Raw genomic sequence first — 21,430 nt, forward strand, 5'->3', positions numbered from 1 at the left:
AAATCAATTTGAAGTTATAAGATTGCACCATTCTTACTGCTGTTTTAATCATGTGATTCTGGAAGGCAGCAAGGACTGGATTTATGCCTGATATGTGGATCCAGGCTGAGTGCTTCTAAACAGCAGATCACTTGGAGAACAGGACCAAAATTCCTCTTTTCTTAAATCTTAAAAAAGATTCAGTAAAGGAGTTACATAATGGTAAGGAGTTAAGGATGTCATAGACTATTTAACTGGAAATACAGAGCTTGATTGCCTGGTTGCAATAGCTAAAATTGATTCTCAGCTTTGACTTTCAGGAATCCACTACATTTCTAATAACCTTAGAGAATAGGCTGTAAGTCCAGTTTAGGCCAAGAGAAATATTGTCATGTATGTAATCCTCTTGCTAAGTAAGAGTACAAGTCTGTTATAGTTAAATCTTAATAAAAATTTGTTTCCTTTCCTATCTTAATGCAATATATGAACATATATATAAGCATACACCATAAGCATTTATGCCGATACAAGTCAGATTATTATGAACTCCAAAGGACTATCCAAATAATTTAATCACAAGAGTCTGTTTGATATTTCTTACTTGAATTAAGTCAGTAGCTTGGCTTGGAAAACTTTTTTTAATATATACCAATTTGCTTTATTGCAAAAGAATTCTACCTGTACCACTAATTAGGATCAGGAAAAAGGGGAAATGTAAATATACCAGAGAAAGTTGTAAGCCAGATAAGCTATTTTTAATTTATAATTCCTAGTTGCTTTGTAAGAACTATTTATAAAAAGGGCATTTTCCGATCAAACCAATAGCTGTGCCTTTCACTATGTAGATTATCTGTTTAAAATGATAGCTTTTAAAAAATATATAACTAGGTAGTTATTAGCAATGAATAATCAAATGAGGCAGACAAATGAAGTACTTAACCAATATGAAAGTCAACATTTATAAAACAAACAAACCTACTATCAGCACTCTTTTGGAGAAGAGTTCATCTCCTTACTAACACAACAATGAGAATCTAAAAAACAGAAAGGGATTACCCATCTCTCTGCCCAAGCATATGGGGATTTATTTGCAATTTTGATTTTTAAATGTATATACAGCAAAATTCAATCTTTGTGATGTACAGTTCTTTGGATTTCGACAAATGCACAGTCCTGTATCTACCACCACAATCAAGATATAGAACAGTTCCATCATCCCCCAAAATTCTCTCATGATGCTTCTTTGTAGTCAACCTCTCCTCCCATCCTCAACCCCTGGCAACCACAATCTGTTCTGTCTATAGTTTTGCCTTTTCTTGAATGTCATATAAATGGAATCATACGGTATGGAGACTTAGGAGCTTGGCTTCTTTCATTTAGTAAAATTATACATTTGTAATCATCCCCCTGCATAGCTTTTGCTAGCAGCTTTTCTTCCATGTAAAGAAAGGCCCATACCAACTTTCCCCTCAAAGGCTAACAGGGACATCTGAAGTTTTAAAATCACATATTATACTTGTATTTCAGAGTTGTGGCCTTCACTGTACCTAAACCTATATTACAATGTCCCATTTTATAACTTTATAATCTAAATCGGAGAATCTAGGCTCCTAAAGGAAAAAACAATCTAGTCTTAATTATATCTGAGTCTTGACTCTTACCATGATTTCCCTTGACATCGAGCCACTTGGTTTTCTCCATGACCCTTGTCTTCTTCAGAATACTCTGGTAAGTTTGCCATTCTACCTCATGCTGCCTGGATCCCCAGTTTTGCTTTGTTTTGGCATCTGTCAGGTCTCCTGTAGATTTACATAGGAATTAAATCACAATGCAAAATAAACCCCAGGTGGTTCAAATATTTTAAAAAATCCACAATGAAGGAACAAAGATACTTAAAAGTAATTAACATGTATAAGCATAACCACTTAGGAGTCCATCTATGTCCAAAGCAAGCCATCTAAAATAAGACTTTCTCAGCAAGGGCTTTATTTGTTTCTTATAGGTTAGCAAGTGCCTACTTAACCTCCAGTGATATTAGAAATGGGTTGCAAAAAACTATATGTTTAAAGAGAGTAGTACAAAATGCATCATAAGACTGATAACATGAACACTCTTTATAAGAAATGCCAACGATCTGGGCAGCGTGCCTAATATCTATGACCATATTTTCCACATTCAAAATCAGGGTATGTGATTTGACCAAGCATTATTTTTACAGCAAGTAGCAATCTGGAAGGTGCAGTCTGGACAATAATACACCAAAATTTCTAGGACACTAACAGACACTTGAAATTGAGGTCGTCCATAAAATGAAGACTGATACTTCATCGAATCAGCAGAGGTGTTTCAATAAGTGGGTGGGAGATGAATCCCCCAGTAGACAAGATAGTTGCTCCTTTAGCTTCTTCTCCTCCAACAGAGTTTGGGAGCAAATGGTTAGGGGTTTGAAGACTCTAAGGGAATCCAAGAAACGGAAGTACCAAAGGATGAAGAAAAAGTGCTCTAAGTCACTTGAAGCCTCAAACAATTGACAATATAAGACTAATACTGTAAAGAAAATGGAAAAGTTAGTAAACGAAGAGAACTTTTGATTGTGGTTAAAGAGATTTTCCGAATTCTCTCAAATCCAAATTGTAACAACAACAAGAAACAGATACATAGCAGACAACACACTAACTTGAGAATCGTGAGCCTTGCTTCTACCGCTTTGGCAAAATCTTACTAGCTTTAGCCTGGATCTTGACTCAGTTATGCATAGGCAAAAGGAATTATAATGTCCCGTCGCCTCTAGGACTCATCCGGGGCTGTGGCTATAGTGTTCCCAATGTCCCCAAGGTGAAAAGCTGGAGCCCTGGCTGGCATTCTACCATCGGGACCACAGAACAACAGGACAGCACGGCAATCCTCCCTACCTGTTGCTAGGACGAGAGCTGGTTGAATGATGTCAATAGTTTCAGAACAGAACTTCTCTAAGTCTACAGCTCTGCCTGGATCGCGAAACCTGCTCAGGTGAATGTCGGATATCTGCCGAAAGCAGGTATTAAACAGAGATATCTGAGTCAGAAAGAGGCAGCACGGGCACAGGCGACCCAGGCGCTCTCTCGAGGCAGAAGGAAAAGGCAAAGATGCAGCGCATCCAGGAACCCCCCCCCCCCACCCCAGTAAAGGATCGAGCCTCCCAGACCGACTGTGGGGCCCTAACAGGCACCAGCGGAGGCCCCGCGAAAACTGCCCGCGTCTTGTCGCGTCGTGGCAGCTGTGCACCCACCCCCACCACTCGGCTACCGCTGCATCACCTGCAGACCCCAGAAGATGTTGCGGGATCCGGGGCCCGGCGCGGGGTGCGGACTCCGAGGGGCGCGGAGCTGGGGTAACGGCGAGGGCGGACCGGCCAGGCCGTAGTGCTCCAAGAGCACTGCCGCGAGGGCCGCAGCCGCCAGCCCCGCCACCACCTTGACGGCCAGCAGCGCGGCCATCCAGCCCGCCGGGGCACGGCCCTCGCGGTCCTCAGTGGTGCCCTGGCTGCAGCCCCGCGGGCAGCTGCTCTGGCCGCACTTCCGGACTCTATGGTCGCGGGCCTTACGGCGCCGCGCCGTCCGCCGCCGCCGGTTCCTGCGCCTCGCCGCGTACTTCCCCCTCGCCGCCCGCCTGCCCGCCGCCCTGGGCTGGGTTTGCAAGTGTAATGAGGGCGAAGGAAAGAAAACCCGGAGCCCCTGCGCCAATCACGGTTGCCAAGGCAGCCCCGGTCCGGGAGGCGGAGGCTGGAGTCCTGACTCCGCCTTAGTCGATCAATCCTGAGCTCGCTGGGTCGGCTTCCTTACCTGTCAAACCGAGTTAATAATACTTCCCGCGCGTCCTTAACGGGGTTGTTATGACAAAGTATGGATGAGGACGCCTTTTAAATTGCTGTAGAAATGTGACAGGTGGCTTTTCTCTGGCCCCTTCTGATTATTAACAACGTGCTTCCATAGGTTATTTATAAATGTAATAGTATGTTTTGTGAAAGTTATTTTCTCCTAAAACTGATTTCACATGCACTTGGTTACGTAATATTCCAGTACAGTGGTATACCATTCTCTTAATAAATTTTAAATACTTTCTATGGGCCAGGCGAAAGAGAAGAATTAGATTCTGGCCCTGCCCTTAATGTATCTAGCCATTCCCTTATTGAACTTGTGGATTGTTTATCATGTTCTGAATAAACATTTTTGAATAAACATGTTTTGACTAAACATTCTGAATAAACGGATTGCTGTTCTGAGTAAACATTTTTATGTTTACATAAAAATAGCGTTTTACAAACAGCGTCCTTTTCTTAACCCCTTGAGTTATTTTCTTGAGATATGTTGCCAGCATTGGAGTTTTGCAAATTTCAACTCATGAAATACTTTTTGAGTACCTTTGGAACGTGTGGGGGAGGGAGAAATCCCCCCTTTCCTCTCTTGGTTCTTATGGCTGGTCCAATAGCCAACAAGAGAAAATCAAAGTTTAATACATGGGCATGGGGAGTTCACATGTGCATGAAAAATTCCAAAGACTGTCAGGCATTCTGGACTAAGGAGAAGGCAGCATGGGTCTGGGCCTTCAAAAGGAAAGGAGGGAATTTACAGGAAGATGGAAAGAGCTAATGTTTGGTAAACAAATGTTTGGTGGGCCATCTAGAGACAATGGGACACAGAGAGGACTTTGACCAAATGGACGTTGCTAGGTTTCTCCCTATCTACCACGCCTAGTTCATATTATACTATAGTAATCTGTGGTGATAGCGCCTTCCTGGAACAGGCCTTCTATCTTATGTGGTTTTAGGCAATTAAGGAGAAGGTCAGAGTTTCTTCCTCAGTGTTTAGTTCTTAAAAGTAATCAGCCCTTTGGGTCATCCTGGTGGCATAGTGGTTAAGTTTGCGTGCTCTGCTTTGGCAGCCTGGGGTTCATGGGTTTGGATCCTGGGTGCAGACCCGTACACCGATTATCAAGCCATGCTATGGCAGTGTCCCACACACAAAATAGAGGAAGATTGGTACAGATGTTAGCTCAGTGACAATCCTCCTCAAGCAAAAGGAGGAAGATTGGCAAAGATGTTAGCTTAGGGCCAACCTTCCTCACCAAAAAAAAAAAAACAAAATCAGCCCCAAATAATCCTCAAAGAGACACATTTTTAGGTGGCAAATTTTGCTCCCCTTTAGTTCCACCTTTGAACTTCAAACAAGAAGTTTCATAAGCCAGGAGCTAAGTTAATAGATTGCTCTATCTCATTGAAGCAGTCTTAGTCCTGACAATAGGTCAGTCCAGTTAAATTCATTTCAGGAGGTGGTGATGCAGGTGGGCTCCCAAAGGCTCCAAAATATTGTGTAAGCAAGAAATCAGATATTTAATAAGAGGCATTTGTATGGAAACAAAAGAAAAACAACAGTTAGTGATTGGAGCAAATTATAAACCAGTTTCTGAGCCCAGGGGGCAGCCAGTCAAGAAGATTTCTAGATGTCAGAGTTGAAGCATCTTTTGCATTTGGAAATGTCTCTGATGATGTCATCAGGTGTTTAAATAACATTCTGAGTGGCTTACACAGCAATAGGCATGAAAATTGTCAAACGTGGGCTATTGTGATGATCTCCCTTAAGTTTATATCAAGTTGTTCAGTTTGCAGGGCTTCAAGAAAAGGGCAGCTTTAGTTCTTAAAGATTCCAATTCAAAAGTGGGAGAGAAATTGGAAAGCATTAGTTTGGAGAATTGTAACCAAATATTTGAGGAAACGAAAAGAATTCATGATCTAGTCCAGTTTACAGGTGGAAAACAAAACCCCAGAGACAATTAATAGAACCAGAATCTAATATCCACAAGTGTATAGTATAATTTCTATCAAAACAATCTTTCTTTCTAAAATCACCCTCATTTCTACCAAAGATAGCCAAATTAAGACTAATCTGTTTGCAAAATAATTCTAGACTCAATAAACTTGGTCTGTTTGTTCACATAAATACAGCAAGAATAGTGATAGGTCATAGAGGCTCTTTTAAATCTGCCTTGCTGGCACTTTTCATAAGAAATCTCAGATTGCACTTTGAAAGCCTCTCAAAACTGAGAAAGACATGCCAAGGACTTGTCATCAGACTCTGCCTGCAATATCAATAAATTTGAATGAATTCCTCTCTTCTTGAGGTGCCTAAAATATCCTGAGGTTTTTCGGCCTCCCAGGAAGTGACCTTCTTTACTCACCTGGATAGGCTGCTGAGAACCCTGAAAGCAAGATATCAGGCTGTTTTTCCACGGGGCTTAACTTGGCTCCATAAAGTACCTCAGTTCCTTAAAGCTGTCTAGTTATATCTCAGTCTATGCACGTCTCTCTCAAATATGACATTCCAGTCAAAGCCTTGGTAATATAACCAATGTTTCCAATTGTGTCCTATTATAAGGAGAACAGATTCTTATTGAACTTATGTAAATAACTATATTGCCATGAAAATAAGAATACTCACTCAGTATGAGTTTCCAAATTCTGGAGGGATCAGGTAAGGAGAAAAAGATAAATGTTTCAGTTCTCCTTACAAAGGTGTAATTTACTGAATTGCTGTGAATTATAGGTTGCTTAGAAGAAATGACAAAAAGGTTTAAAAAATCATCAATGTTTCAAACAAAAATTCATAAAAATTATAATCATCCTCATCAGTTCATTCAGATCCATGTAATCAATTCTTGATCTTTTGTTAGCAGTTTTATGAAGCCATCAGTCTCTCTGTTACAGTTCTGTAATTTCTTACCCAGCTCAGTTTTATGATCTGAAAGTTTATCAGAAACCTATATTCTAGAGTAAATGTCAGAGTCCTTTCCATGAATCCCTTTAAAGATGAAACATCTGCAAAAGCATCAGAGTAAAACAACTGTCTGTAAATGACAAAAGACTTAAAGTGACATGTTTATAGATCTGATTACAATGCAGTTGACAAGGACATCTGGTTATTTCTGTGAGATACGACATTTTAAGAAATGTACAACACTTAATATAGAAATATGACTGATAAAATTATACCAGGACTTATTTGATTTTTAGAAATTTCATACAATTTTTAGAAACATATTAATAACATTCACCCATACACTATAACTTAAGAAAGTTTATCATCACTTATGTGACAATGCTTCCCATGCAATTTAACAAACCAAACAAGCCTAATTAGTTTAACAATACTTTGAAATGTTCCAGGAGCCCTCTGGAAAATTCCCAAAGTTTCTTCCAGGTCAAAAAGACTTCATTTTTTTTTTTCCAAGGGCGATTAGCCCTGAGCTAACATCTACCACCAATTCTCCTCTTTTTGCTGAGGAAGATTGGCCCTGAGCTAACATCTGTGCCCCTCTTTCTCTGATTTATATGTGGGACACCTGCCACAGCATGGTTTGATAAGTGGTGCATAGGTTTGCGCCCGGGATCCAAACTGGCAAACCCTGGGCTGCCAAAGTGGAGAGAGCAAACTTAACCACTGCGCCAGTGGGCCAGCACCAAGACTTCATTTTTAGAATTTGACTTGGGGAAGTTTGTTAAAGATATCAAAGGTTTGGATGCTTAACTAAATAGGATCACAGATCAATACGAAACAAACTTAACTACCTGTTTAACCAGAGTGACAACAGAAGATGCTAAAGGCAAACATAGAAAGTTAAAACAGTTGAAAAACAAACCTTAGCTCTCGTAATAGAGAGATCTTAGGTTTTCAAGCATAGGAAATTATTTTGATAGAAATAAAATCCCTGCTTTTTCGGCAGACTACTTAAAAGTAAAGAAAAACCTTCCACAATCTCTTTATCAAGAGCAGACTACAGTTCAAGAAAACTGTCCTTTTAACAGAGAGAAAACCAAATTCTAATTTTGCACTAGCTTACTTTTGATATTAAAACTCATTTACTTAATTAATTCATTCCAATCTTAGCCAGCTGGGCCATGCATAAAACTCTTTTCTCAAGGTTCCTTTTTCACAAACCTTCTATAACTTCCTTTTTTACATTCAGATTTTGTTCTATGTTTTCCCTCTCTTTTTTTTTTTAACAAAATGCATTTCCATTCCTTTTTTTTTTACTGAAAACACATTTTATTTCCTTTGATATTAAGATATTTTCATTATTATTTTAAGTTTTAATTACATATATTAATTAGAATTTTTAGCCCTTATAAACTTTAATTTTTAGTGATAAATAAACATGTAAACAATAATAAACTGTCTTTTACATTAGCATTCTGTGGCTTGGCAAATATAAATACTTTTCATAATTTCTAGAAACATATGCTACTTCATAGTGCAATCTTCCAATAAAGCACAAGACATCTTCACTAAAAGACCCAAATATCTTTGGTGTCTCTGTAATAAGAAGACAAAAGTAGATGAAGCTATGTTTAGTAATTAACGTCTAATGTTTTATCTTATCTGGAAATGATCTAGATATTCAATGAATTTTCCATCATTTAATTTAACTGAGCAGAATTCTAAAATTTCAAGTTACCAAAAAGATTGTGGAAGCTATTTTAAGTACACATGCTATAAAATATAATTATTGCTAAAAAGTTTGTCTATAAACTCTTATCTCATTTACATACATCTAAATCATTTGCTCCCAACAATTACGTTTAGATTACCCACAAAACTTCATGAGACATTAGACAAAATCAGTCATCAATTTTTTTTGCTGCCAAATTTTGTAACAGAGATAGAATGAATTTGTTTGACCTTTAGTAAACCTAGGTAGAACAAAAGTTTTATTTTTAATGCTGATAAATCTAAAGACATGCCTATTTTAATTAACCCAACAAACTTAAATTAGCTATAATACCAAATATTTTCCTAGATCACGTGATCCTGAGATTCATTTGGGTTAGTTTCTGTTATATTTTTGAAGGTATACTCAATTTATATAGCACTTGTTTGTTTTTAAAACAATCAAACAGAACTCACTTATAAACTAGTCTTGATAATACCATCTGGAGGAACAAAACTATATTTACAACATACGTATATGAACACACACACAAACATACAGACAGATGCAAACAGAGATCTTATAGCCTCCATTTAAAAATTTTCCTTAAATTAGATTTTCAGGCAAGGATGCTTCCATAGTAGTCTGCATCTCCAAAAGCTTCTTTCATAGTTTACATAGTACATAGTTCTATCTTAACTTAGGGAAGAAGGCTTATAAAAAGATTCCATCAGCTTCCAATTTGGCCAATTTTTTATCATAGAGCTCCTAAAAACCTCTTACAAATATCTTGCCAGTTTTCAGCCAGGACAAACAGTAAATATCTCTGGCTGTATTCCACAGCTCCATGGACCCAAAAGGCATCCTCAAAGGTTATTACCTTCTCAAGATCCAGAGTCACTCCCAAAGATAGCCAAAGAAAGAACTGATAGCCTCACGTCCCAGGCAGGCAGAAAGCTAAGCCAAGCCCTTAGGACACAAAAAGAGACAAGTAAGAAGGTAATAGTTGTCCCTGGGAGAGAAAAGGTCAAAACCAATGGGTCTGGACTTGGAAAGGAAGGGACAATGTGAAATTTTATTTTTCTTAACTGGGCAATACAGAATGGCCATTGAGTGGAGGTAAAAGGGCTTTTATCCAGGGACATGAATTCCTCGGGAGGGAGTTCTAGGACATACCCACAAAGGACATTACATAGGAAGGCTGGAAGCTGGCAAAGCCTAATTGTATGGTTCAGTGAAGTGAGCTTTACTGCCTGTCCTAGGTGCTTCTGCTAAATTCACTTTCTGGCTTTCAGGATTCATATGAGCAACCTATATACTCTTAGAGATTAGGCTGAAGTGCTCTCTGTAAATCTCATAAGAAAAAGGGAAGCTAAAACAGGCAGGTGGGGTTGGATTTTAAGACAGGGCTTTTACATTGGATTTTTGTTTTAAGTCTAAATTTTTGGTCTTTCATCTTGTTAGGGAGTCCCTAAGCCTAGTTGTTATATACTATGTTTTTCCTTTTTCTTCTTGGGTGCTGTACGATTGTACTTCCAATGTCCTGACTTTTATAATACCTGCCAATGTCTGAAGTCCAATAGGAAGGAGTCTGATTGGACTTTGATTTTTGTTCTAATTTCCGTCTTTCCAGCTTATTAAGAGAGTCTTAATGACTAGCCATTATACCAATGTAAGAGCTCTCTAAAAATGCTTTTTTTCAATTTATAAGTTTTTCCAATTCAAAGGATCCAACCTCTAGCCATTGATGAGTAGGATCTTAATAGCAACCCAAACTCGATCCACAGCCTACTTTGCTGTCCTGCAGATGCATATGCATCCTCTGACTGGTGGAGATAAAAGATCATTTTGGGAAGGAAAGAATCAACAAAATCAAGAGTACTCACCCCAAATCTTTACTAGAGTCACTTTTGCCCAAGAAACTAATTTCACAAATATTTTCTCCTGCTAATCTAAATTTAGAAAGAAAGAGAAAAAACAAATTCTCATCACTTGGTTCCATCAGATCCAGCAGACAGAGATCCCAGGAGGCTGCTGAGGCAAGAAAGCTTACCCCTTCCTGGCCTTTGTCAGACGACCCAGGATCTTTTTATCTGCAGTAGTTTTCGAGAGAAAGCAGTTCTTCCAGCCAGAGAAGGCAGTTTTTTGCAGCCAGAGAAGATCTTGTCAACTAATGAGTATCCTGTTGACTATGCGAAAACTTTAGGGGAGGGAAAAATTTCCCCCTTTCCCTCTTGGTTCTTATGTCTGGTCCGATATTTAAAATGACATAAGGCAGGTTAACAGGAGAAAATCAAAAACAGTTTAATACATGGGCATGGGGAATTCACATGTGCATGAAAAATTCCAGACTGTAAGGCAAAAATGAGGTATATATCTCATTCTGGACTAAGGAGAAGGGGGCAGGGGTCTGGGCCTTCAAAGGGAAGGGAGGCAGTTTACAGGAAGACAGAAAGAGTTAATGTTTGGTAAACAAATGTTTGTTGGGCCATCTAAAGACAATGGGACACAAAGGACTTCGATCAAATGGACCTTGCTAGGTTTCTCCCTGTCTACTCTGCCTAGTTCATATTATACTACAGCTATCTATAGTGATAGCTCCTTCTTGGAACAGGGCTTCTATCTTAAATTATTTTAGGCAGTTGGGGGAAGGTCAGAGTTTCTTCCTGAGTCTTTTGTTCTTAAGAATCTTCAGCCCAAAATAATCCTAAAGTTGAAGAGACACATTTTGGGGTGGCAAGATGTCGATCTAAGCAGAAAACACGAAGAAACATAATGCTTAGTAGCTAAAGAGCCGTAGTTCATTATCTTAGAAGCTTATGTAGGAAAGAGAAATTCACAAATAAGTTTAAGATAAGATGAATATGACATTAGTCATAAGTGACAACCAGATATAAAAGGTTAGAGGAAAGTTAAAACCAGAAGAGATCACATCAGGAAAAGTTTAATAATGGAGGTGGCATATAAACGATGGATAGTATTCCTGAGTGGCAGAGATGGAGGGTAGGGTGGGGAGAAGCACTTTCCACCAGGACTTAACAACATAAACTAAAGCATTAAGGTGAGACAATGCACGGCATGTTGAGGAGACAGTGAGTACTTCCATTTGGCTGGGCCTGGATTATGCCTTGAGGAATAGTAGTAACTAGATCAGATCCTTGGTTTGAGCCACATTGTGAAAAGCCTCCAAAAAGCCAAGAGTGAAGACAGATCTGGCAACAGCATAAGGAACGGATTGGTCAAGAGGAGAGGTGTGGCAGAGAATACTATTAAAAGAATATTGGAATAATCCAGTGCTGTGGTCTGAATGGTCCCTACAAAACTCATGTTGAAATATTAATACCCAGTGTAATGGCTTTTAGAGATGGGGCCTTTGGGCTCCACCCTCATGAATGAGATTAGTGCCCTTATCAAAGAGACCCTAGAGAGAGCCCTCGTCCCTTCCACCATGTGAGGACACAGTGAGAAGTCAGCAGTCTGCAATCTGGAAGAGGGCTTCACCAGAACCCAACCACGCTGGCACTTTGATCTTAGACTTTCAGCCTCCAGAACTGTGAGAAATAAATTTCTGTTGTTTACAAGCCAGCTAGTCTGTGATATTTTGTTTTAGCAGCCAGAACGGACTAAGACATCCAAGAGGTGGGTAATTACAAAGGCTTGAAGAAAGAAAATGGGAGAGTGTGACACTGAGATTAGAAAGGATCAGATGTAAAATAATTGTAAAGACAGAAACTACAGAATTTGACATCTAATTGGATAGTTGAGGGAAGAAAAAAAGATAGTTAGAAGTTAGTGCCAAAATTTGGAACCCTAGTGACGAAAAGACTAGGGCTACAGGGTATGCGTGGAGAACGTTGTCCACATGAGTAGTTTTTGGTTTTGTCTAATACTGCACCACTAGAAAACATCTGCATGGATATCTCTAAATGAAATTTGGGAGATATGGCTGAGATGATTTGATTTAAAACACAAGCTATGTGGCATATATAAAATGCATTTGAAGAAGCCTCGGAGGAACCTCAAAGATACAAGAACCATTTTCCAGAAACAGAATACAAGAAGAAGCTGGGTGACAGATAGGAACAGATACAGTGTTAAGACATTTGGGACAGAGAAACATGGTTTAAAGTCACAAAGGCCAGCCATCTGAATTGCAGACACTGAATTGTAACCAAGCTGCTTCACTCACGGTGCTCAAAGTGAATAGAAACAGGATGATGTTTAATGATTCTCCAGGGAAATACTGGTTTGAACAGCTAATCACCACAAACCAGCATAAAAGGTGGCTCTCAGTTCCTGACAGTCAAAGGCGAAAGGTAGATTTCACATTATCTCAAAAAGAGAGCAGGCAGCAATTCACCATGAAAGCAAACTTTCCGAGAACTAAAGTCAAGGGAGAATATATCACTCGGACATTTTATAAATAATGTACATTGTCATCAATAGTCATAAACTGAACTATGTGGTCTCATAAACATAAGACGTAGAAATTATCTTCAGATCACCATTTTGTATACTAACCATGTAAAAAGAAATCCAAAAACATAGTATTAAATCATTCTTCTGTGAAATCATTTCTATAGAGCTAAAGTAATGTAATCAAAATAGTTTTTTGTGTGTAAAGATTTTTAAATTATTTTTCAAAATTGTGATAAAATACATACAACAAAATTTACCATCTTAACCATTTCAAGTGTATAATTCAGTGGTATTAAGTACATTCACATTGTTGTACAACCATCACCGCCATCCATCTCCAGAACTCTTTAACATCCCAAATTGAAATGCTGTTCCCATTAAACTCCTCATCCTCCCCTACCCACCGCTAAGCCCCTAGTAACCACTTTTCTACTTTCTGTCTCTGTGAATTTGATTATTCTCAATACCTCATATAAGTGGAATCATAAAATATTTATCATTTTCTGTCTGGCTTATTTCACTTAATGTCCTCAAGGTTCACCCATGTTGTAGCATGTGTTAGATTTTCCTTCCTTTTTGAGGCTGAATAATATTACATTGTATGAAAACGCCACTTTTTCTTTATTCATTCATCTGTTAATGGTCTTGTGGATTGTTTCCACCTTTTGGCTATTGTGAACAATGCTGCTATGTGCATCAGTATGTACCAGACATTTTTAAAGCTTTTTAAGGAGCACTCCTTTTATTCCTTAGGAAAACAGAAATTTGAGGAAAATTTCATCTTGGTAGTTAAGGCTCTGTATAAGGAAACTGAAACAACTCTAAAAGTAAGAAATCACAGATCAAGGAAATTCTGACACATGCTACAACATGGATGAACCTTGAGGACAGTAGCTCAGTCAAATAAGCCAGTCATAAAAGGACAAAGACTTTATAATTCCACTTATATGAGGTACTAAGAATAGATGAATTCACAGAGACAGAATGTAGAGTGGTGGTTGGCAGGGCTGGGAGGAGGGGGAAATAAGGAGTTAATGTTTAATAGATAGAGATTTACAGTTTTGCAAGATGAAAAAAGTCCTGGAGATGGACAGTGGTGATGGTTGCACAAAAATGTGAATGTACTCAATGCCACTGTATGCTTAAAATGTACAAAATGTACACTTAAAAGTGACTTAAGTGGTAAATTTTATGTTATGTATATTTTACCACAATTTTTTAAATAAAAATAAATTAAAAATGAAGGTGGGAGGCTTGATCTTAGGTCACTATTAAAATGATCACTATTTATAAGTCATTTTTTATTTTATTTTTTTTCCTGAGGAAGATTGTCACTGAGCTAACATCTGTGCCAATCTTCCTCTATTTTGTATGTGGGATGCTGCCACAGTGTGGCTTGGTGAGCAGTGCATAGGTCCACACCTGGGATCTGAACCGATGAACTCTGGACTGTGCAAACTTAACTACTACACAACCAGGCCAGCCCCTATGAGTCATTTTATGGTTGAGTAAAAGAGACAAAGACCAAATAGCCACTTTGGAATGAGTCAACTAACTCAAGTTTGGATAACATCCAAATCTATTCTTTACATGTATTTAAATGTACAGAACAAGTGAAAAAAAATCATAAGACTGTCAGCTTTCACATTCCTGTGGTAGAAATGCCACTCTGCCATCCCTACAATGAAGCATGAATCCATAAACCTAAAAGAAAAACATGCAGAGGACTAATGCTCTCATCAAAAATTAAAAAAAGCAAGGGGGGGAGGGGTGTGGGATGTCAGCATCATGGCAGAGTGAGCTTGCCCCGGACTCTCTCCCCTCCACCATACAACAAAAAGGAGCAAGCATATTCCACCAGAAAATATCCTAATAGCACAGGAATCCTCAGAGACCCACAGCAGCCAAATGATGGAGGGCGGAGAGGATGGAGCCCCCCTTGGAGGAGCTGGAATGGGCCTACAGGGAAACCCTCTAACAGGGCGAAAGCTTTTGCATGGGGTGACCTCATCAAGCCAAGACCCCAGGAGACCAGATAGCAGAGAGCTGATCAGGAAACCCGGGTCTGCGGGCGAGAGAAAGCACCCTCCCTACCCACGTTGCGCTGCACTGTGTGGCCCTGTGCCATCTGGGCTGAGGGCAGAGGGCCCAGAATATGCAACCCTCCACCCTCTCTAGTGGCAAGAGGCTGTAACTGCAACCAAATAATATCACAATGGGGAAGACCTGTCCTTCCAGCATCCGTCAATTCATCAAATCTCCAGACCAGAGGGAAACACACACCCAGAATTATGTCCTGAGGACTCAGAAATAAGTAAACTAAATGACAATGAATTCAGAATAGCTATTGTCAAAAAAATCAATGAGGTAAAAACAATATAGAGAAACAATTCAATGAGTTCTGGAGCTACTTCACAAAAGAGATTGAAACTATAAAGAAGAATCAATCAGAAATAATAGAGATGAAAAATACAATGGAAAACATAAAACAAAATACAGATTCCCTGAATGCTCATGTGGATACCATAAAGGAGCAAATCAGCATAATAGAGGATAGACAGGTTGACTGGCTCCAGACAGAGGACGAGAGAGGACTAAGACTAAAAAGAAATGAAGAAAATTTCCGAGAAAAACCTGACTCAATGAGGAAATGCAACATAAGAATTATAGGTATCCCAAGGGCAAATAAAAGGAGAATGGAGCAGAAAGCATGCTCAAAGAAATAATAGCAGACAACTTCCCAAATCTAGGGAATGAGAGAGAAATGTGTGTGGAGGAAGCTTTCAGATCTCCTAGATTTCTCAATGTAAAAAGACCTACTGCAAGGCATATAGTAGCAAAACTGGAAAAAAATGAAAGACAAAGAAAGAATACTCAGGGCAGCAAGGCAGAAGAAAATAACCTACAAATGAACCCCTATCAGACTTTCAGCAGATTTCTCTGCAGAAACCTTACAAGCTAGGAGAGAATGGAATGACATATTCAAAACTTTAAATGATAAAAATCTTCAGCCAAGAATACTCTATCCAGCAAAAATATCCTTCAGATATGAGAGAGAAATTAAATCTTTCCCAGACAAACAAAAGCTAAGGAACTTTGTAGCCACGAGATCCCCCCCCACACTTCAAGAAATCCTCAAGAAGGCCCTGAAACCTGAAAAAAGAAAAAAGGGGTCACAAAACACAGAGTAAGGAGACAAATAGATAGAATCAGAATAGGATAGCAAATATTCAACTATAGCACTAGGATAAAGGGAAGGAAAACACCAAAAACAAATATCTTGTTACTTTAACCACAAACTCACAACACAAGTTGGAATAAGAGATGAAAATAATAACTTAGGAGGGGAGGAGGAAAGGGACTGGATCAGTTTAGACTAAGGAAATAAGAGGCCATCAGAAAATGTACTATGATATGCACGAGATTCTGAATACAAACTTCAGGGTAGCCACTAAACTAAAAAGCAGAACAGAGACACAAAAAATAAATAAGGAAAAAGCTAAGAAACACAGCATAAGAAACTGCAGAAGTCAATGGGTAGACCAAAACACACAGGATGAGAAACAAAAGAAATGCAGGAAAACCGGAAAACGAGTGACAGAATGACAGCAGTAAGCCCTCATATATCAATGATCACCCTCAATGTACACAGACTGAACTCTCCAATAAAAAGACACAGAGTGGCAAGAGGAATTAAAGAACAAGATTCAACAATTTGTTGCCTCCAAGAAACACACCTCAGCTCCAATGACAAGTACAGGCTCAGAGTGAAGGGGTAGAAGACAATACTCCAAGCTAATGGCAAACAAAAGAAAGCAGGCGTCACAATACTTATATCAGACAAAGTAGATTTCAAGATAAAGCAGGTAAAGAGAGACAAAGAGGTTCAATATATAACGATCAAAGGAACACTACATCAGGAAGAAATAATGCTTATAAATATCAATGCACTCAACACAGGAGCACCAAAGTTCATAAAGCAACTATTAACAAACCTAAAAGAAGATATCAAAAATAACACAATAATAGCAGGGGACCTCAATACTCCACTCACATCATAGGACAGATCAGCCAGACAGAAAATCTACATGGAAACAGTGGCATTAAATGAAAAGCTAAAACAGTTGGACTTAATAGACATATATAGAACACTCCATCCAAAAACAGCAGAATACACATTCTTCTCAAGTGCACGTGGAACATTCTCAAGGATAGACCATATGTTGGGAAACAAAGCAAGCCTCTATAAATTAAAAAAAATTGAAATAATAACAAGAATCTTCTCTGATCATAATGCTATAAAACTAGAAATTAATTCTATGAAAAAGGCTGAGAAAGGGACACAGATGTGGAGACTAGACAATATGCTATTGAACAAGCAATGGATCATTGAAGAAATTAAAGAAGAAATCAAAAAATATCTGGAGAGAAATGAAAATAATAACATACCATACCAACTCATATGGGATACAGCAAAAGCTGTAGTAAGAGGGAAATTCATCACAATACAGGAACACCTTAACAAACAAGAAAAATCCCAAATCAGCAATCTCAAATTACACCTAACTGAATTAGAGAAAGAAGAAGAAACAAAGCCCAAAGTCAGCAGAAGGAAAGAAATAATAAAAATCAGAGCAGAAATAAATGCTATTGAAATAAAAAAGGCAGTAGAAAGGATCAATGAAACAAAGAGCTGGTTCTTAGAGAATATAAATAAAATTGACAAACCCCTAGCCAGACTTACAAAGAAAAAAAGAGAGAAAGCTCAAATAAACAAAATCAGAAATGAAAGAGGAGAAATAACAACAGACTCCACAGAAATACAACGGATTATAAGAGAATACTACGAAAAACTATATGCCAACAAAATGGATAACCTAGAGGAAATGGATAAATTCTTAGACTCTTACAATCTCCCAAAGCTAAGTCAAGAAGAAGCAAACAATTTGAACCGACCAATCACAAGGAAAGAGATTGAAACAGCAATCAAAAGCATCCTAAAGAATAAAACACCAGGATCAGACGGCTTTCCTGGGGAATTCTACCAAACTTTCAGAGAGGATTTAATACCTATACTTTTCAAGCTTCCTAAAAGATAAGGGAGGATGGAACACTTCCTAACACATTCTATGAGGCCAACATCACGCTGATACCAAAACCTGACAAGCACAGCATGAAAAAAGGAGAACTATAGGCCAATATCACTGATGAACATAGATGCAAAAATTCTCAAAATTTTGGCAACTCGAATTCAGCAATACATCAAAAGGATCATACATCATGATCAAGTGGGATTCATACCAGGGACAAAGGGATGGTTCAACATCCGCAAATCACCCAACGTGATACACCACATCAACAAATTGAGGAATAAAAACCACATGATCATCTCAATAGATGCAGAGAAAGCACTGGACAAGATCCAACAGCCATTTATGATAAAAACTCTGAACAAAATGGGCATAGAAGGAAATTACCTCAACATAATAAAGGCCATATACGACAAACCCACAGCCAACATCATACTCAATGGGCAAAAACTGAGCACCATCCCCCTCAAAACAGGAACGAGACAAGGATGCCCTCTATCACCACTCTTATTCAACATAGTACTGGAGGTTTTGGCTAGAGCAATCAGGCAAGAGAAAGGAGTAAAAGGAATCCAAATAGAGAGGGAAGAAGTGAAACTCTCGCTGTTTGCAGTTGACATGATCTTATATATAGAAAACCCCAAAGAATCCATTGGGAATCTTTTAGAAATAATCAACAACTACAGAAAAGTTGCAGGGTACAAAATCAACTTACATAAATCAGTAGCATTTCTATATTCTAATAATGAACTAACAGAAAAAGAACTCAAGAACACAATATCATTGACAATCACAACAAAAACGGGTGAATTTAACTAAGGAAGTGAAAGACACATACAACAAAAACTACAAGACTTTCCTGAAAGAAATTGATGATGACATAAACAGATGGAAAGACATTCCATGCACATGGATTGGAAGAATAAACATAGTTAAAATGTCCATACTACCTAAAGCAATCTACAGATTCAAGGCCATCCCAATCAGAATCCCAATGACATTCTTTACAGAATTAGAACAAAGAATCCTAAAATTCATATGGGGCAACAAAAGACCCCAAATTGCTAAAGCAACCCTGAGATAAAAGAACAAAGATGGAGGCATCACAATCCCTGACTTCAAAACATACTACAAAGCTACAGTAAGCAAAACAGCATGGTACTGGTACAAAAACAGGTGCACAGATCAATGGAACAGAATTGAAAGCCCAGAAATAAAACCACACATCTATGGACAGCTAATCTTCAATGAAGGAGCTGAGGGCATACAATGGAGAAAAGAAAGTCTTTTCAACAAATGGTGCTGGGAAAACGGGAAAGCCACATCTAAAACAATGAAAATTGACCATTCTTTTTCACTATTCACAAAAATAAACTCAAAATGGATCAAAGACCTAAAGGTAAGACCTGAAACCAAAAGGCTTCTGGAAGAAAATACAGGCATTACACTCTTTGATATCAGTATTAAAAGGATCTTTTCAGATACCATGTCTTCTCAGACAAGGGAAACAATAGAAAGAATAAACAAATGGGACTTCATCAGACTAAAGAGCTTCTTCAAGGCAAGGGAAAACAGGATTGAAACAAAAACACAACACAGTAATTGGGAAAAAATATTTGCAAGTCATATATATGACAAAGGGTTAATCTCCATAATATGTAAAGAACTCATGCAACCCAACAACAAAAAATCAACCCGATCAAAACAATGGGTAGGAGACATGAACAGACATTTCTCCAAGAAGATATCCGGATGGCAAATAGGCACATGAAAACATGTTCATCATCACTGATCATCAGGGAAATGCAAATCAAAACTACACTAAGATATCACCTTACACCCATTAGAATGACAAAAATAACCAAAACAAAAAATAACAAATGCTGGACAGGTTGTATAGAAAAAGGAACCCTCATACACTAATGGTGGGAATGCAAACTGGTGCAGCCACTATGGAAAACAGTATGGAGATTTCTCAAAAAATTAAAAATAGAGTTACCATACGACCCAGCCATCCCACTGCTGGGTATCTATTCAAACTACTTGAAATCAGAAATTCCAAAAGTCCCATGCACCCCTGTGTTCATTGCAGCATTATTTACAATAGCCAAGACGTGGAAGCAACCTAAGTGCCCATCAACCGATGACTTGATAAAGAAAATATGGTATATATATATACAATGGAATACTACTCAGCCATAAAAAAGAATAAAATCATCCCATTCACAACAACATGGATGGACCCTGAGGGAATTATGTTAAGTGAAATAAGCCATACAGAGAAAGACAATCTCTGTATGACTCCACTCACATGTGGAATTAAACAAGTAGACAAAGAGAACAGAATAGTGGCTACCAGGGGAAAGGGGGCATGGGGGGGGCACAAAGGGTGAAGTGGTGCACCTACAACACAACTGACAAACAATAATGTACAACTGAAATTTCACAAGATTATAAACTATCATAATCTCAATAAAAATTTTTTTTTTAAAAAATTAGAAAAAGCACCAAACTCAGCAATTAAAACTAAAACTACCAGAAAAATATTTTGGTTATCTCATTTTTTTTTAATATTTAAAAAAGTATAAGTATAAGTAAGTCTTTATTTCTTAAACTGGTGACAGACACACTGGTATTCATTTTATTGTTATTCTTTAACTTATACATATGTTACATATAATCATTAGTATTATAAAATATTTAACACAAAATTCTTGAGAGGCATTTAGTCAAAAATACAATAAATGCACACAATTTTATCCATTAAAGGTATAAAAAATGTTAAATGTATACTCTAGGGCCTGGCCCAGTGGTGTAGTGGTTAAGTTCATGTGCTCCACTTCGGTGGCCCTGGATTCACAGGTTTGGATCCCAGGCACAGACCTACACCACTCATCAAGCCATGCTGAGGCAGCATCCCACATACGAAATAGAGGAAGACTGGCACAGATGTTAGCTCAGGGACAATCCTCTTCAAGCAAAAAGAGGAAGATTGGCAACAGACGTTAGCTCAGCGCCAAACTTCCTCACCAAAAAAAAGAAAAAAAGTACACTCTATTTGACCTGTTATTTCTACTTACAATAACTCATATATACTAAGGAAAAATATGAATGTTTACAGAGATTTACCAATAAATATGTTTATGAAAGCAAAGTTTATAATAGGAGAAAATTAAAAACAAACTATAGCAAATGTTCCACAATAAGAGTCGTAAAAATAAAATGACACAGCCATATAAGGGAATACTATGCAGTAATTTTAAAATAATTTTGAAGAAAAATACTAATGATATGGAAATACGTTAATAACATGTTAAGGAGTATTTTATAAAACTGTACAGTATAATGCCATTTTACACACACACAGACACAAATATACATAACACACACATACAGAAAAAGGCCTGGAAGCATTTATATCAAACTATCACTAATGGTTATCTTGGAATAGTGAGACTATATGAGATTATATTTTCTTCTCT

The 21,430-nt window shown here is 38.1% G+C and overlaps 1 protein-coding gene across 17 annotated transcripts in view; it reads right to left on the minus strand.

Moving 5' to 3' along the window:
* TMEM62 (transmembrane protein 62) overlaps positions 1-21,430 on the minus strand; it is a 71,887-nt gene that overhangs the window by 28,645 nt on the left and 21,812 nt on the right. For 4 of the 17 annotated variants that reach the window (XM_044765060.2, XM_014847133.3, XM_070502806.1 and 1 more), the window contains exons 1-3: positions 3,276-3,781; positions 2,892-3,003; positions 1,641-1,778 (exon numbers count right to left, since the gene is read on the minus strand). In XM_044765060.2, coding sequence (XP_044620995.1) covers positions 1,641-1,778; positions 2,892-3,003; positions 3,276-3,455 — 430 coding nt within the window. In that variant the 5' untranslated portion in view covers positions 3,456-3,781. Of the gene's footprint in view, positions 1-1,640; positions 1,779-2,891; positions 3,004-3,275; positions 3,782-21,430 lie in introns of those variants that run through there. The other 13 variants (XM_070502858.1, XM_070502855.1, XM_070502853.1 and 10 more) reach the window with 6 other exon arrangements.

The sequence above is a fragment of the Equus asinus genome, chromosome 2 (assembly GCF_041296235.1).
Source record: "Equus asinus isolate D_3611 breed Donkey chromosome 2, EquAss-T2T_v2, whole genome shotgun sequence".
NCBI lineage: Eukaryota > Metazoa > Chordata > Mammalia > Perissodactyla > Equidae > Equus > Equus asinus.